This window comes from Bactrocera tryoni, chromosome 1, assembly GCF_016617805.1.
Source record: "Bactrocera tryoni isolate S06 chromosome 1, CSIRO_BtryS06_freeze2, whole genome shotgun sequence".
Taxonomy (NCBI): domain Eukaryota; kingdom Metazoa; phylum Arthropoda; class Insecta; order Diptera; family Tephritidae; genus Bactrocera; species Bactrocera tryoni.
The window spans coordinates 45,508,439-45,528,052 of NC_052499.1; the positions used below are offsets into that span (position 1 = coordinate 45,508,439).

Here is a 19,614-nt window from a genome sequence, read left to right on the forward strand (position 1 = left end):
CATGATACCCAACTATTGGATGTCTGAAATTGAAGACCGTGATTTTGGCAACATTTGGTTTCAAGAAGATGGCGCCACTTCCCACACATCGCTTCAATCAATGGATTTATTGAGAGAACACTTCGGCCTTTCGATTGGGCATCAAATAGTATGTATATAGAGAAAAAAGCACCACACAAGTCATTTGCAAATTACCAGTCAGAATGCTCAAACGAGTGTCAAAATGCTCAAACGAGTCATTGAAAATTGGACTAACCGGATGGATCATCGGAGACATAACCGCGGCCAACATTTGAAAGAGATAATCTACAGAAAATAAATGCCAAAGATTGTTCTTTCGAATGATAAAAAACATTCCCCATTACATTTGAAGTCTACGTGTTTTTTTTTAAGTAAAGAACTTCGAAATGGATAACTCCAAAAACAAGAGGCATAATATATAGTAAATTTCCACGATTTTTCACTATTGTTTGTCGTTGGTCTTTACATGTGGCACTGAACTTAACTGTCAAAAACTTGTATTTGTTTTCTGGTTTGACAACTATCCCTTTGGGAAATTCTATACCTCTAACGAACAACCTGTCTTAAATAATAAGGGGTAGTCGAAAAAAGTCTTTTCGTATTTCTAATCAAGCTTCAACTTATTTTTTTATATTTGTAATCATAAATAAATAAACAAATATGTACCATTTTGGTCGAACCACTTTTTGACATTTTTTCGGTAAAGACACTTCCAGAACGGAAGTGAGCGAACCATTGTTGTGCTGCACCATTGTTGTACTACGTCTTCGTAAACTTTACAAATTTCATGCGTGACTTGCGTGGCACTCTTCGATTTTTTTACAAACGTTTCAAAATATGGCGAACTTCATCATTTTTTCACTCATTTTTGAACAGCTGTAATTCTTTTTCAACTTCCCCGATTAATTTAATTTTTAAATTTAAATTTTTTTCCGATTAAAAGAAGCTTAAAAACACACCTTTCCAACACTATATGGTATGACACAATGTGATTGGTAGCACTGGACATATACCACTGCAACGACATTTATTGCCGAAATACGAAAAGACTTTTTCGACTATCCAATATAGTATTTTCTTTGTATTGAAACAAAAAAATTCAAATGAAAGTAACAAAAATTTATTTATTTTTTTTATTAAATAATTGCTTCTTGTACTCGTATTTCCATAAATGAGAAATAACGCAACAGTTCTGTGTATGTATGTATATATGGAAGTCAAATAGTACATTTGCTCATACAGATTTTCTAAATGTTTTAATAAGTACCTATTCTTTTGCGGTTAAAAGCAGTGGTGCTTTTCAATATAACTGCTAATTACAAAAGTATTTAATTCTGTAATTTTAGTTGTTATTTATTTATGAAATTATTTATTTCTATTGTGTGTTTACATTGCTTACGTTGCTAATTTCAACAGTTTGAAATTGGTTCTAAAGAGTTTTTTTCCCACAAAAAACAAAAATGTTTGTTATTGTGTTTCGCCATTCGCTTCATTCTTATTTATTTACTGGAGAATAAATAAAAGTTTTTTATTGAAAAATTCTCTAAACAATATGCACTATGGGTAAATAGTAGATGTTTTTGTAATTCAAATAAACAACTGCGCGCATTTTTTGTAGATTTTTATTACTAAGTAAATATAATTTTATTTTTATTTATTTTTTGTTTTTTATATTTAAATATTATATTTTTTTATTTATATTTAAATTTATTTATTTTTATTTAATTTTTTTGTTTTTATTAATTTTTGGTTTTGATTCCATGAACTTGGCAAATGTTTAATCTTGAATTCTAGTTAACTCTTCAAATCCATGCATCTTCTATTGTTGATTACATATTCAATTAACTATTTCTTAAACTGTTTAATTTTTTTGATTGTTTTTTTTTAATTTTTTTTTTTAATGTTTTATACTTTCAACTTATTTAATTGTTATATCTACGCTTAACTACATTTTCGCTAAACAAGTAGCTACGTGTTTCATTCATGCTGTGCCATTAAGTACGCAGACAGTTCAAATCTAATAAATTTCCCTACAATTCCATTGTTAAAGTCTATCAGCCTGTTTTGAGTTCATACGTATTTGTTGCATTCGTTTCGAAAATTCGCTATGCGTATTCGCTGTCACCAAAGGGGTTATTCACACCACATACAAGTCTTACACAATTACACTAACAGTGTATCCGTCTACCAATATGTTTCGCTAATTTACGGTATGAGATATAATAACATTAACATTTCTATGATTTAACAATTTTCTAATTTTGAAAATAATTTTTTTATTAAGTTTCTTAACTAAATTTGAGTGCAGGTTTACAAACATACACATTTATTTCGTTTTGTGTTTTTATTTACTTTTGGGATTATAGTTTTTTTATAACTTTTGTGTTTGTGCTCGTTCTAAAAAATCAGTTCTTTTCTTAATTCACGAAAAATTCCATTTACGCCCACTTTTGTCCGGTTATGGCTGTGCAACCACTGTTTCTCGTTATGAAAAATAAAAGTTCTGATGACAGTGTCACAGGTGAGAAATTGGTTTACATAAAATTAGTCAAACTATATTTCGTATTCGATAGTATGTACATATGTGAAAGTTTCTAATTTCGAAAGGGACCAAAACACCAATGCTTCTTCGAAGTAGTATTTAACAAGATATTTTTAAACTAATCCTGCAGGTAACTGAAGTGTATATTCCTTTTAAAAATTAAGTGATTCAGCAAGACATGTGTGACTTTTTAAGAGCTTTCACACGTTGGATTATGGAAGCTTTTTTTCGAAAACTAAAGGCATATGTATTTTCACTGAAATAAAAGAATTACAGCAATTTTTTGCTATTTTGGAAAGCTTTCGTGAGATTTCAAAAGCTTTTATTTTTTACTAAAATCAAATCATAACAAAATGTTCATACATTTTTTTCTGAATTTCTGCAAGCTCTCATCTCTTTTCACAAAAATATAAACCCTTTTTTACCGTGGTTACTTAAAAAGGGTATAAAAGGAGATATTAAATTAAAATATATGAAATCAAATCTTAACGTGATAGTTAAAAGTTTCTTTCTAATTTTGTGCGAGCTTTCACCTCTTCTCAAAAACTGTAGTACCTATTTTGTTTCGGTATTTGAAAGCTCTTCTAAAGCTTAAAAAGGATATAAAAGAAGATATTATTGCTATTTTTGCAGAGTTTTCATGAGATTTCGAAAGCTTTTATAAAAGTTAAAGTATTATAGATTTTTTTCTGACATTTTGCGAGATATCAACTCTTTTCACAAAACTATGTACTCTTTTTTACTTTGGTATTTCAAAAGCTCTTGTAAAACTTAAAAAGTGTAGAAAAAAGATATTATTGCAGTTTCTTTAACTTTTAAGTGCTTTCATGCATGTTTTTGGCAGCGAAATTAGTCACTTAATGTACCTTTATATTAAACATGTATTTCAGTTCTACTCTTTTCTACCGTACGCTTCATTTTATTACGATATTTTTGCAGTCATTTCATGCAAGTGGTAATTAGAAATGAATAAAACCAAAAATATTAATTTCGTTGCTAACTAAAGAGCATTCACAATTTTTAAAAATTTAAGCTTTTCATTTAAAGCTTTTGCTATATTTTAAGAGTTTACAAGTGGTAATTAGAAATTAAAACCATCAAAATATTACTTTGATTAGTTACTTAAAAGCTTTCACTATTTTTTGAAGCTTTCAGCGCTTTCACAATTTTTAAATTTTCAATAGTCAAATAGGTAGTTTGTTTCATCAACAGCGGAAAGAATAATGAAATTATTAACGAAACCTCCAACTTGAATTTTTCGAAAGTTTCCGTTTATTATAAAACGTTTGGCACCAGTTTGCGAAAGGTACATTTTTGTTGAGTAATTGAAATAAATCAATGCAAGCTTTCATTATTTACAAGCATCGAAATATGTTTTATTTATTTAGCTTTCACGTTTTTGTCAATGTTCTTACTACTTTTTATCGAAAACTTTTCATTTTTTACTGAAATCTTTGTGAGGCGCTTACACATTTTAAAAGCATGTTTCAAGTACAATACTTTCATAAATGCACACTCTTTTCTGACATTTCAAGCCCTTAGGTATAAGTAAAAGCTCTCTCTCGCTATCTCTCTCTCTTTCTTGAAATCATGCAAGACTCTAACAATATTTATGCTAAGTTCTTCAACATTACATAACTTTTATTTAATAATTCATAGTTGTTTAAACACTGAAATTATTTTCCAAATAAAAAAGGCACATTTTAAAGGTTCTATGAGATAATAAAAACCAAAAAGCTTTTGATATTTCAATTCAAATTGTATTATTGTTCTTTTAAGTCAGTCATTATTAATATAGTATGTAGCTGCTTATAATTCATATCGTAATCATAATTAGTCTATTAATTTAATAAATATTGTTATTAATCGCTTTCGTTACTACTTAAATTCTCTAAAGATTTCTAAATGTATGATTCACACCGAAATCTTTGCGGTTGCATAACTCTTTGCTGGAAGCTCAATGCGGTGAGACAAAATAATGACAATTGTTTTGGCAACTCACTGATTCCATTATTTGTACTACTAACTGGGAGCTTTTATTGAACTTTCGATCATCAGCCAGATAAATTCTCTCAACTGATAAGCAAACCAAAATTAATATTTTTGGAGCCTAATAATGAGATTTTTAGGGTAGATAATATGTTTTTTACACTTTTCTTATTTTGAAGTTTAATTATTTAAAATATTTCTAACGGCAATCGACTTTTTCCACTCATTTGTTACTATAATCTTACCTAACTTCGTCTGTTATACACCAACTTCTAAGAAAACATACTTTTCGAGACCGTCTTGCCAATTTCTACGCTGGGCGAGGCTCTCAAATTGCGGATAGTCCTAAAATTATGTATATTTCGATGTGGGCAATAAACTTTTTATTCGATAAAGTTAATAGAGACAGTTCTGTTTTTAATCGCTTATAATCAATAGTATTTTTTTGAAAATATTCCAAAATTTTAAATCAACTGACGATAAATATTTTAATATTTATTTATTAAATTGAGCTCAATTGATTGCTAATTGAGACAATAATATTTTGATCCATTATAATCAATAGTATGTTCTTGAAAATAGACGAAAATATGGTATCATTATTTTGTAAATGGAGCCCAATTACCTGCTAATTACCTATCAATTGAGACAATTACATTTTATTCGATTATGATCAATAGTATTTTTTTGAAAATATTCCAAAATTTTAAATCAACTGATGATAAATATTTTTATATTTATTTATTAAATTGAGCTCAATTGATTGTTAATTAAGACAATTATATTTTGATGCAATATAACCAATAGTATTTTCTTGAAAATTCGGAATCGGTTAAAAATAAATATTTTATTATTTATTTTGTAAATAGAGCTCAATTACCTGCTAATTGAGACAATTGCTTTTTTAACCGTATATAATCAATAGTATTTTCTCGAAAACATAAAAAATTGATAAATATTTTAATATTTACTTAGTAAATTAAGCTCAATTACATGTTAATTTCCTGTCAATTGAGACAATTACATTTTATTCGATTATGATCAATAATATTTCGTTGAAAATAAACTAAAATTTCGAATCAATTAATGATAAAATCTTTTAGGTTTATTTAGTAGATGGAGCTCCATTACTTTCTCAATTAAGCAAAGCTTGAAAATTAGTCAATCAATTAACCCAATATGATAACCATTATTGTAGAGTGGTCTAAGATAAACAGAACTAAATGAGTTAAAGTGTAGTACATATGAGAAAACCTTAGCAGCCCGCTCTCTCCAAATGATGCAAAACCACGAACCTGCATTCATGGAAATACGAGTTCATTAATATATTAATTGAGAACAATGTTCGATTCACACTTTTAGTGAAACATGTCGTGCGTATTAATGTGTTATTTCAGAACGCTTTGATGCAGCTTCGTATTTAAGAAGACAACGTTCAGTAACTCAGTAACTCAGCAAACACAACCTTTAATCACTATACCCTCGATACCATTAAGCTTCATATATTGCTTCAGATTAAAGCCCCGAAAAATGCCAAAGAAAAACCTTAAATTAACAGCTGCACATATTGGCCTATTTACATCACTTTACAATTCCTTTTCTCGTCCAGCTGAACTGGTTTATCAAAGTCTTCAACTCGCCACATTTTCAAATTCTACCCTAACTATATTTACTCCAAAAAGGGTCCAATTATAATAGCTTTCCTTAACTCTCATGAACCATGTGTAAACGCTGTCTACATTTGTACCTCCATGTGGACCTATATACACATCTATCAATCGGTGTGAATCAGACTTAAGTAAGTGTACGCTACCATATATGTTACATACCTACATACTGTATGTATATTTGGTAATTAAATTAGTTTCTTAGTAAACACTACTTGTCGTAGTAGAATTAAAACTTATTTCTAATGCGCGTTGTGCATTCCTGCAGTTTCTTGTCGCCACTAGCCCTTGAGGACGCCGACGACGAAGCGGTATGCGTGCTGCTGCCACGATTCCGTTTCGAGTAATAGCAGAAGATACAGAAGCCATTCTGCGGTGTTGTACATCAAATGTTTGTTGGACTGCGTGTGGCCGACGAGGTTCGATAACGTGAACTCGATCTAAAAGATGTTAGAAAATTAAGAAAATTGATGCCGTCTCAAAATTTTAGGTAAGTGCGACAACTTACCTCGAAATGCTTGAAGTGTAGTCCCGTACTGGCGTGCGTGCTTCTCGTCTGAAACTACTGACACCGGTCGACGGAGGAGTGGTTGTAGGATCGAGCAGTGACATGGTGCGATGATCGTAGGCGCGTATAGGTCGCCGACCCACCGTCGCGTAACCGTCCAAAGTGGAATTGGTGAGTGTAGCACCGCTGGGCAGAGTGCCATTGAATGTATATGAGGAACGTCGTTTCGGGCTGTAGGTATTGTAGTAGGTACTGCCGACGCCTGTACCAGCGCCAATGCCGGTGCCTACACCCAAACTCAATCCACCAGTCGCCGAAGAGCCTTTGCTCTCGTAAGGACTTGAACTGGCAGATGACTTATAGCGTATTGGCACGCCGCTATTTAATGACATATAATCGCTGTCGGCAGTGGAGCCATAGCGTTTGCTGATCAATGATGGTGATGTAGTAGGCCGTATATCGTTGAGGCTCTTACGCGGTTTTGTGATGTTGGTGGCATAGTCGAGCGGCGCTTTGTAAATGGGTGGTTTCAATTCAGTGCCAACCGGACTTAACTTCAACGGTCTGAAGAACTCTTGTGTAATGTCTGGTGATTTGGCGCGTTCATTGGAGTTTACTTTAGTGCTAGAACGCGCTTTTACGGCGGCCTGTTGCTCACGATAGTAGTCGCGCACTGCACTCGGTCCGACAATGCTACTCGTGCGCTTAGGTTTCTTATCGTTAAAGCGGCAATAGAAACTACGACGTTTGATGCGATCAATTACGCTCTCATTTGGATCGGAGCTTTCACCACGTGTGGGTGATGAGAGCTGCGATGCACGTGAGAGACGCGATACAGTTGGCGAAGGTGAAGCGTGTAGCATGTAGTTATCTTCCGAACACACAGACCAGTTATCGAAGTAGAGCTCGGGCTCTTCAGTTGGCGATAGGAACGTCGAAGTTGAGGCACAATCATCTTGATAACTGCGCGAGTCGGATGAGTAATTGGCAATGTTCTCAGTAGATGGGGTTAGTAAGTGATTGCGATTTATCTCGTGTGTGGACGAGGTGCGATAACCTGATGTTTGCGAGGTCTGCATTGATGAATTGTTATTAGTCATATACGAGTTATTATTATTAGTGGCATTATCCATGGATTGCTGGCTGGAGCTGTTATTTGACGAACTGTTCACGGCACCAGGGTAAGGTGGCAGATTCGAGTAGATGCCATTACCGTTCATGTAGGTCGTTTTTATGTTGTTGCGATTCGTTGTAGTATTGTTATCACTTTTATCTAATTTGGTAAGGTCCAACATGAGTCCCTTGCGTTTGTCCTTATTGCTCTGCGTCATTTCCTTGCTCGGCAGTACGACATCTTTCTCATCGCGGCTGCTCTTGGACTTCTGTAGCGCTACGGCGTCCTGTAAACATTCGGCGCATTGCTTTTCTTCTGTGTTAACTCTAGGCGCCGGTGCAATTTCACAGCTACATGTGGCAGTGATCTCTGGTTTCCGTCCGGAGCCTAAGTTGGCGGCAATGGCGGCTGAAATGCTACTGGAACGATGACACTCGCCCGTATTCTGGTAGATTGGCGACGGCGATGTTTCGCGTATCTGACGTTCAATATTGCTAGTAGAACGCGTGCTTTGTACTCGCCGTTCTGCGCCATTTGCTTCCTTATCATTGCGCTTAAAGAGACCTAATACGCGGTTAACTGCATTCTTATTAAACGTTCCCGGCATGTCCTCCACGCTGACGGCGCGTTTGATGTAGTTTGTTTCGGTTGCAGGACGTGACCGTGGTACGGAGCGCTCACGTAATGAACGGATTACTGCGTCAATTCTCGAGCGCTTATCCGACTTTGCTGGTTTTTCCTTCATTTCACCTTCCATACCAGTGGTTGTATTATTTTCAACGGCAGTCTTTGTATAAGTGCCATCTAGAGATTTCTTTTTTTTAAGTAACGTGGATTTATCCTTTACTTTGTCTGGTGAGGAACTATCTGGCGACTTTTTCTTTACCACCGCACCGTTTGCCGAAGAAGCGGGACTGGAGGTTGCGCTTTTCTTTTCCTTGCTCATAGCAGAATCGCGTAGTTTTTCAAATTTCTGTCCAATAGCATAGAGCAGGCCTTTACTCGGCTTCTTTTCCGGAGATTTTTCTTTAACGACGGGACTTGACTCCTTAGAATTTTCCGCTGGCGTAGTCGTTGTGGACGTTGTTGCTGGCGTCGGAGTTGTAGGTGTGACTGGCAGTGGTTGTGCTAACTTAGATTTTTTAGAAACTTTCACGATTTTCTTAACTGTGGTTGGTTTAATGTCACTCGAAGATGAAGTTTCTACAGTGCCTCGTGATATTGGCGTCTGTGGCTCGAATTTCTCTTCAACAGCTAGTGGTGGGGTTGAGTTTCTCACCCTGCCTTCGGCTATTGTTGGTATTGCGGCGCCGCTACGCGTAACTTTTCTCGATTCTTTCGGGGGTGTTAACTTAGATGCTGGATAACTCTTGGGTCGTATCAGTCGGCTTTCACGCGTAGCCTGGGAGTTGGACGCCTCTAAAGTTGAATCTGCAGTCATTTCTGGTATAGTACTTGGCTTATTAGGTAACTTGGGTGTCAAAGTACTCGGTTCTTTGGTTGGATACGACTTAGGTCGCTTAAGCTTAGATTCTCTTCTAGACTGCTCTATTTCTGCTGGTGTGAGAGTATTATCCTCTATTGTACTCGAGTTAGCGGTGGCAGCTTCGTTTAGTGTCGTCTTTGTAGTTTCAGTCTTTCTCACAATCTTTTTCACTTTCTTCACTACAGATGTAGTGACGGTCGCATCCGCATCTGTACTAGATTCCGTTGTATTGAACTTATCTTTAGGTTTTATTTTTTTAATTTTCTTTATTGTAGATGAAGACTCTTTCTCTTCAATTTCCGCACGACTGCCTGGCCCCTCGACTACCGACTTTGTGGTCGTCTCCGAAGAGCGCTCTACCGAAATCTCTCTGGGCAGCGCCGATCTTAGCTGCTGCTGCTGTTGATCTTGCTGCGTTCGTGTAGCTGACAGTAATTGTAACTCTTCCAAAATCTTATCAGCCAGCTCATTCTTACGTAACTCTTCAGTGATCTCACGTGGACGGGACAAACTACGTCGGTTATGCCTAATTGTTTCCTGGGATGAACTGCTAGCCGGCTGATATTCTGAATAGATTTCCATGCTTTTATTACGCACATGTTTCGGTTCCGTTTTCAGTGGTATACCCGAGCTTTCCGCATTGGGTAAGCTATTTTTACGCGACATTGCGTCTTCCGCATCAAAACTGGTGTAATTGCAGCGCTCTCTACTAGGCTCACGTGATCTTTCTCGTATTTCACGCAACACACTTTGAGTTTCACGTTCACGCTGTTTCTTTTCACGTTGAAATGGATTCTCATCGAGAGGTTCGTCGAAAAAGTCTGGTCGCAAAAATCGTGAGATACGTTTCTGTGAAGAGCGTCTACGCAATGAGCTGCTACCACCGTCTGCTGATATAATAGGCGGCGATAAACAACCACTTGGTGGACGCCCTTGCGCAGAACCGACTGTTTCACGTGGTATACCTAAAGTGCTATAACGTTTTTGTGGCGATACGGAACCGCTTTCGGTAGACGAATCTTTAGGCGCCGTTTTATTAAAATATGGTGAGTAGTATTTGTAGCGATCATTGATGTCAGTTGTATAGGTAGAGCACATCGATTTACCATAATCATCGCGACAAACACTGCTGCTGCGGCTTTTCGACACCACATCGCTTGACGAAGGGATACTCGATTCGTAATCGTAACGCGTACGACTGAGACTCCGTCGATATACGGGATCATAGTGCCGACGTTCGCTGCTATCTGTGCTACGTTTGCTCGTTGTGCTGCTGCTAGCGGTCTCCTCCGCGACGTTTTCTTTAAGATCCTGTCCAGCACCGGTGTGTAACACACCACGTCCGCCGCTCTGACTGCGCTTATAAATTCTAACCGGCGCGGTTTGTGTACCGCCTTGCATACTCAACGTGCGTGACAATTTGCGCGCCTGTGTTGGCGGCAATTTGGCCAGTAGTTGCTCTTGGAAGCATTTCGGTAGACCGGGTGTGATGCTGGATAATGTTTCTAGATCCTTCTTGCTCAAACGTAGACGCGAGAGATCTAAGTCAGCCAAATCGAGTGGCTCATCCGTGGCTAGGGCTGGCGTTGCCTGACCGTCAACTGTGCTACTAGGTTCGGCGATAGTGGCCGGACGGCCAATTTTGGTTGCCCCCTTTGTACCTGAAATATAAATGAATGCGTTAAAAGGCAAAAAGGCGCGACGGATAAACACTAAGAAGACTTCATTTGATTCGATGTAAAATTGGTATCTGGATACTTAAAACTGATTGCAAAAGAAGCTCAAAATGTACTTACCGGTTAGCTTAACAAGGAACGACAATTGTTGTCTGATTCTTCTTCACTTGCTTGTTTCATGTATTGAATAATATATTTATATTAACCTCAGGCATAAAGTTAAAATTAGAGTAAAATAATTCATACGCGAACTGAGCTTGCAATCTTATTCTGTTCTTGGGGTTCGGAGGGTGTATATGTACACCTATTCAGTAGACGAATTGGTTTCATTTTTATTTTCAATATATCGCTTCGCTTATATGTCCGAGGTATAAGTTTAGTGCATTTACATACCTTGAAACTGTGTTTAGGCATAAGAGATTGACTATATGTTAAAACTATAGAAATTTTTGAGGCGAACAACTTCGTTATGGAAATTTAGGGGATTGCTTGAAAATAATTAGCTTCACAGTCCAGATTTAGTTACATTGTCCTGTTAGTTTCATTTTTCAGAAATGTTTTGAAAACAAACTCATTTGCACTCATTACTCATTTCTTCCCAGTTTCTGCTAGATTTTATATCCCTTTTTTCTCACTTTCTCTCTCTCTCTCTCTCATGTTATTCTCTTCTGATTTTAAATGAGCTTATTTTCATACTCTGAAAAGGGTGAACACGCAGAAGACAACGCCGGAAGTCCTTAAAGTATGTACTTATATATAAGAGATTATCGTCTATTTGGCCATCCCGCTATCTGTTAAGCGAACTAGTACTACACCAATTTTTGAGATATCAATCTGCGCCAGATCAACATCTACGTAGACAGCCATGCAAAGATCAAGGCAGCTGCCACGTATTGTATATCGGTCAGAATTATCTTGGAAAGCAGGGCAGCAGTGAAAAGTGGCGACAGAAGCAAGCAACTTAAGTTCTATTGGATGCGATGTCACAAAGGCATCGAGAGCAATGAAATATTGGACGAGATTGCCAAGAATGGTGTACAGAAAACACCCAAAAAGTAATCAACATTGGAAAACTCATGCACTGTTTATACAACCATCTGGACAGAAGTACGTTAAACAAAATCAAAACCCGAAGGAACGAGATATCTGAGCGTAAAACTGTAAAAGTCATGTATAAAACGGTATACCAAATTCCAATTGGCACTCGATAGAAGAGACTGCAGGAACATGATGGGAACACTAACTGGTCGCTGTCTGGTGTCGACACACGCACGCAGGATAGGACTGACAGATCGAGAAGACTGCAGGAAATGTTTAGAGTTGGCAAACATAAAAATAATTTTGCATTTTTGGTGCACTTATATGATACACTGGAAGATGTATCGATAGTGCGGCCGCAGAGTCTGTCGAAATTCAAGTTAAGCGGAGGCATCCTTAGGATATGGATAACTACTTCTCATGGACCTAGTAACTGAACTCCTTATGGTATCGCAAAGGACCAAAACTAGCCCAAGCGTGGCTTATTGGCTTACCAGTCTAACCTAACCTACCTAATTTAACTCAATTTCGAAGAACTTACACCGATTGCGTTATAATATTAAACTTACCTTTTTTCTCAGATTTGCGACACACATTGCCATATGGAACCAACATTCTCGGCTTGCTGGGAATATTAAAACTTCTTTGCCAAGCAATGCAACCAAAAGAATGTCTTTTAAAATCAGAAAGCTCAGTATATTTATGGCTCTTGCAGCAACGCATTAACACTTCAAGGTCACATAGCAACAACGGAACAACAAAAACTCACACTGTTAACAGCTATACATACATATTCAGTTGCAAAACACAAATTGCAGGAACGGGAAGCGAGTGCAGGAATTGGGTTTGGGGCTTCAAACACATGCTTGGGCCAACAAGTGTTAAAGATTAATAAAGGTAAAAGTACAAATAAAGGCATGAGCATAGCCTAATAACGAATATAAAATAAAAACAAAATTAGAAAAAAAATGTAAAAAAGATACGAATTAATAAAAACAAATAAAAATAAGTAATAAAAATTACAAAAAAAAAAAATCATATGCAAAAAAAAATAAATTAAAAATAATAAAAAATCGAATTGAAAAAACCTTAAAAAATATCAATAAAAATGCAAGAAAAAATCTATTAAAATAAAACGAAAAGATAAATATTTAATTATGTATATTTTTTTTCATTAATATTACTTTAAAATGCGTAGTAAAATTAAAATGAAACAATTAAGGAAGGGCTAAGTTCGGGTGTCACCGAACATTTTATACTCTCGCATGATAAAGTGATAATCGAGATTTCATTATACGTCATTTAAATATTTTTCAAATACCGTATTTTTGTAAAGTTTTATTCCTCTATCATCATTGGTTCCTAATGTACATATTATACAGAGAAGGCATCGGATGGAATTCAAAATAGCGTTATATTGGAAGAAGGCGTGTTTGTGAACCGATTTCACCCATATTTCTTACATGTCATCAGGGTGTTAAGAAAATTTTATATACCGAATTTCATTGAAATCGGTGGAGTAGTTCCTGAGATATGGTTTTTGGTCCATAAGTGGGCGACGCCACGTCTATTTTCAATTTAAAAAAAAAAATCCTGGGTGCAGCTTCCTTCTGCCATTTCTTCCGTAAAATTTAGTGTTTCTGACGTTTTTTGTTAGTCGGTTAACGCACTTTTAGTGATTTTCAACATAACCTTTGTATGGGAGGTGAGCGTGGTTATTATCCGATTTCTTCCATTTTTGAACTGTATATGGAAATGCCTGAAGGAAACGACTCTATAGAATTTGGTTGACATAGCTATAGTAGTTTCCGAGATATGACAAAAAACTTAGTGGGGGGCGGGCCCACGCCCACTTTTCCAAAAAAATTACGTCCAAATTTGCCCCTCCCTAATGCGATCCTTTGTGCCAAATTTCACTTTAATATCTTTGTTTATGACTTAGTTATGATACTTTATAAGTTTTCGGTTTTCGCCATTTTGTGGGCGTGGCAGTGGGCCGATTTTGCCCATCTTCCCACTTAACCTTCTTATGAAGCCAAGGAATACGTGTACCAAGATGATATCTCAATTTTTACTCAAGTTACAGCTTGCACGGACGGACAGACAGACATCCGGATTTCGACTCTACTCGTCACCTTGATCACTTTGGTATATATAACGCTATATCTGACTCTTTTAGTTTTAGGACTTACAAACAACCGTTATGTGAACAAAACTATAATACTCTCCTTAGCAACATTGAAAAATTAAACTTTAATTAAATGAATAATTAAAAAAAATAATAATAAAACTAAAAGAAAAATATTAATAATTAATAAATTAATTTTTTTTGTTTTAATAATTAAAAAAACAAATTAAAAATTAAACAATAAAAAATTAAAATCTGAGAAAAGAAATTTAATAAAACGAAATTTAAAATTTAAATAATGTTTCAATAAATAAAATTTATAATTAGCAAATTGTTTTTTTTTTCTTTGAATATTGCTTAGAAATGAATAATAAAATTTAAAAAAATAATAATAATTTTAAACGATATGAAATTTTTAAAAATAATATAAAACAATATTGAAATTAAAAAATAAAAATTTAATTAAAGAAATGAAAAATAAAATTAAAATAATTATTATTATAATTAAAAAAATGAAATTAGAGTAAAAATAATAAAAAAAACTAATTACACAAAATTTTAATTAATGAAAGGAATAACAAGATTTAAAAAAAATTATAATAATTGAAAAATATGAGTTTTTTGTTTTAATTAAAGTGAAAATAATTTAAAAAAATTCAAATAAAAAAATTTTAATTTAAAAAAAATATTGAAATAAAATAATAATATTGAAATTAAAAAAAATTCATTGCAATGAAATGTTTAAATAAAATTAAAGTAAAACAAAAAGTTGAATATTTATAATTAACAAATTGTTTTTTTTTTTTTCTTTTAATATTAGTTTTACAATTTTATTGTTTTTTGCTTGTTTAAAACACACATACTAGATAATATAAAAAATATATATAAAAATAAAGCATATTAGGTATATGGTATATAAAGTATTATATTATTCTGTTTGTTATGTCTTTTGTTTGATTGTTTCTGTTATTATTTTTTTTTTTTGTATAATATACAATTACAGTTATTTATTTTTTTATACTCAATTAGATTGTTTAAGGCATAATTATATAATATTAGCAAAAGGATGGAGGAAATATGTGTAAGAGCATCGCCTCTTCAACAACTCGCTGGTAGCTGCTTCAACGTTGCTTGTGTGGAATTACAAGCGTCTATGTGTAGGTGTAAGCATTTTAAGGCATGCTTGATTTATTTCGAATTTATTGCTTGATGCATGTAATATAAATGTATGCTTGATTGTGCTGTCATTTGCTTTAAAACATGCTGATTAATGAGCGCCTGCGTCTTTTTCTCGGGTTTACAATTTTGTAACAATACTAAATCAATTACATACATACATACAAAAAATAAAAGATTTATACATATATCGCAAATGTGTTTGTGTTGTGGAAGATTTTTTTTGCAAGTATATTTTTAGGTTATTTTCAACTGCATAGTATTGATTGGTAAAATATTAACGCTTTGCGCTTTTTAAGATTTTAGTTCAAATATTCACTGCAAAAAAGGTAGAAAATAATAAATTAATTACATTAAAGTAAAGAAAAAAATCAATCACTGATTTAGCTGAGGCCACAAGAAAAAACAAATACATATATCTAATTATTTCAAAGTTGCTTTTTTTAAATTGAAGCAGGAAACAGAAATGTGAAAAGTTAACTTTATCGCCGAAAGAAATTTTCTTGTAGAAATAGCGATCGGTGGCCATATCGTTTTAAACGCATTACCGAACACGCGATATGCTTGACGTTCGTTTGGCTTCAATTCATGCACAATTTAGATGTTATGAACCTGCAAACCAAGTCCCTGCCACAAAATCTTTCATAAAGTGAGTGGACGCAGCTCCAATTGAAGTGAGCGATGGCGAATGATCACAGTCGGGTCTTCTTTGACACTATGCTCCAGAAATAGTGTCTTCGGCAGCTCTGCATTTGCACACTAGCCACTAGTAAGTCTGGTGCGAAACCGATCCAATGTTGCTCGGTTCTGCCTTAACAGCTGTCAAAAAGACCAAACTTCGAAAAAGATAATGTCTCATTGAAAACCACACGTCTTAAGGCAAAAATACCTGCTATCTGTTTCTGTCAATAACCACCTACCACCATTTCGATTGTATGAAAACTGCAATTATGCGGGCTAAAAATCAACTATCTTTAAGAAAAATTGAAACGTTCCTTTCAAAGTCAGTCGTTTTGTTTTCCAACTATCTTAGATCATTATATAGCCCACAACTTAAAGTTTAAATTGTAAAACATTTAATTTACATTTTTTTTGTTTTTTTAATTAATAAAAAATCAGTTTCCTTGTTTTCCTTGTAGCCGCAGTCATATGGTTAGTTGAAGATAAAATAAATGTCGAAAATAATAAGTAAATTTATGTATATAAATCATAAAATAATTTGTATAAAATTATAAAACTTTTGCTTAATTTATAGAAATGGTACTACTACATTTATTTTATAACAAATATCAGGAAATAAGTGTGTGTTGTGTAGCTATAAACTTAGAAAGGTTACACCTCTTTACTGCTGTGAAAAAGGGGTTAAAGGTGGGACAAAACTGTACCAACTGAATGATTCAAAAGGCGTGGTAAAGCAGTAAAGCAATACTCCTTTCGACGCAGGCCATTGGGTCTCTACAATGAATGACATGGGACCTTTCAGCAAGACTCTGCCCCAGCAGACAAGACTGAAAGCGACTTAAAAACAATATTCTTGGTTTCATAGTGGCCAATGATTGGCCTCTGGAAGTATTGAATTGAATCCACTGGATTGTTTTTTTTTTTTATTTTTATTTTTTTTATTATGATAGCTATTTATATTTGACGATGAATTTCTTCGATGAAAACGAAAATCAAATCAAAAAATGTATGAGACCATTGAATTCCCTACCATACTATGAGTTTTGCAATTCAAAACTATTTTTTCTCCAATCTGCTACATAATTCATTAGGAGAAAGAACTTGCCTTAAAATAGTAAACCATCAAATTAGTCATTAATATCTTTTACAAGGTAAGGTTTACGAAAAACTCGTAAGTGGCCTTTTGTAGAACTTTTAATTTCCTACAAAATCTATGAAACGATATATTTTGAAACAATCGAAAGTGAGATTTGATTTGTTTTATCTTATAATTAGAAAATTATACGCCTTCGCGTAACAATTGAGAGCTCATATTGCAGAGATTTTCTTAGCGATGTCTAAAAACCTATTTTTCAGAGTGCAAAACGAATTTGACTAAGCTAGCTATTAGTTCGATTCGTCACTATCCAAGTTATTACCTAGGTTGCCCTTTTTATTTCGGGATTCGGCAACACTAGTATTGCAATCTGGAAACAAACAATTTTGTCGTAAATTTGAACATTTTTGATGTTATACATACTTAGAAACCAAAAATCAAAAAATTAAATTAAATTTCTGAGATTTTATTTTTTACAACTTTTAACATGGATTAACTCAGTAACAGATCATCGAAGAACTTAATTCAATTATTGGTGATGAAGCTCCATCAAGAACCAGGGTTTATCGATGAATTAAATCGAAGTTGTAGATCACTACAAGACGGATTTCGTCTTTGTTCAAAGGTCTTTCAAAATCAGTTATAGTTCCGGAAACCATTGTTGCTGTGCATAAACTGATATTGCAAGATCGTCATGTGATCTATCGTGATATCGAGACAGCTATGAGCAATAGTGGGACTAGCATATGTAGGTATGTATATCAATGTTGCTTGAATATTTGACTATAAAAAACTTTTTTTTCACGTGGGATCCCACACAATTTGTTTATCACTCAAAAAAGGTTTGTGTGTATGGGTCGAGAGAAGTGTTAAAAAATACTATAGCGGTGCTTCGAAACATTTCCATGAAAACGTGACAGATGATGAAACATGGTTTTAAGGTTGAATGTATGGATATTTCAAGACGAGCCGAGTTCTCAAACATCGTTTGAAACAATTTCATTTTTAAGCATTCCAACCGTCATATCCACCGTGACTGGGCAACGAGTGACTTATTTTTATTCTAGTTAGTAAAATATAAACTAAGAGGTCAACGTTTTTCATTACCTAAAGAGGCGTTTGCTACGTTTAGAACGCTTGTTTTGGAGACGTCTCTGTCAGATTGGCAAAAGTTCTTCGAACTTTAGTTCAAACGAATGCGAAAGTGTATCGATTTTAATTGCAAATAGTTTGAAAAACAATAAAGCGATTTTCAATGAATTAAAATTTGTTTTTGTTCTCGAATCCCGAAATATAAAAGACAACCTATGTACATTGTGACAAAAAAGCAACCGTAAATTGTAATTTAATTCCCAGTATAAATGATATTTCAAACAATACATTTTGCTAAGTTGGACTGTCTTAATTACTACAGCAAACATGAGTGCGATCTGGAAACCAGTTTGTTTACAGCAGCTGCCTAAGTGGGTACACTTCAGTAGTGCGTTGTGATTTTTACAATCAAACAAAGAATTTCTCTCACATTTTGTATTTCTAACCAAATTTCGTGTACGAATTTATTACGAATGTTGCAAAAGGCTTACGGTGATTCAAAATATATTTGTCAAAAAAACAAGCTTACGAGTGGTACAAAGCCTTCAGAGATGGTCGAGAAATCGTTGAAGACATGTTTCGTTCTGGCTAACCTTCAGCCTCTTCATCTGATGAAGATATTTAAAAGATCTCCCTAGAGTCCGTTTGAATGATTCTGGTGAATATTTTTGGTACGAAACATGTTCTCGCTCAACTCGTCTCGATAAAGCTGAATTTTTTCCAAAAAGTGTACTTTGAACAGGTCGCTTTGGACATGCTTTGTTTATGAGTTTGACATGCAAACAGGTCAACAATCATCGGTCAACAAGAGGTCAACAAGAGAAAAAAGAGATGAAACCAAAAAATCTCGCCAAAAATCAGGGTGTTGCTTATTGCTTTTTTCGATAAACGTGGTTTGGTGCAACAGGAGTTTGTTCCGTAGAGACAGACGGTCAATAAGGAGTTCTGTTTGGCCGTATTGAGGCTTTTGCGTGAGAACATTCATCGAATACGGCCGGAATTGTGGAAGAACAATTTATGTATTTTACACGATTATAATGCACCATGGCAGCGAACCCCGTTTGTGATCGAATTTAAAGCCAAAAACACAATGAATACCATCGAACAACAACCGTATTCACCAGATGTGGCTCAGTGTGATTTTTTCTTGTTTCTCGAACTGAAATTGCCGCTCCGTGGAACTCGGTTTCAGTCGATGGAAGATATAAAACAAAAGCTGAAAGCCATTCTAAAAAGTGCTTATGAAGAGGGTATTACATCTGGTGGGGATTATTTTGAAGGCGACAAAGTAAGTATTGATGAATAATTAAATATAATTAAATATTTGCGTTTTATTTACAATTTCTTTCTACTTTTTTGTCACTATCTATGATGAATCGAAGAATTATAATAATTACTTA

General features: G+C 34.5%; 1 protein-coding gene across 5 annotated transcripts in view; it reads right to left on the reverse strand.

Moving 5' to 3' along the window:
- Positions 1–2,908: 2,908 nt before the first annotated feature.
- LOC120782751 (serine/arginine repetitive matrix protein 2) overlaps positions 2,909–19,614 on the reverse strand; it is a 140,796-nt gene continuing 124,090 nt past the window's right edge. For all 5 annotated transcript variants that reach the window (XM_040115196.1, XM_040115201.1, XM_040115198.1 and 2 more), the window contains 3 exons: positions 6,728–10,988; positions 5,433–6,659; positions 2,909–5,177 (listed from right to left, as the gene is read on the reverse strand). In XM_040115196.1, the coding sequence (XP_039971130.1) occupies positions 6,605–6,659; positions 6,728–10,988 (4,316 nt within the window). In that variant the 3' untranslated portion in view covers positions 2,909–5,177; positions 5,433–6,604. The remainder of the gene's footprint in view (positions 5,178–5,432; positions 6,660–6,727; positions 10,989–19,614) is intronic.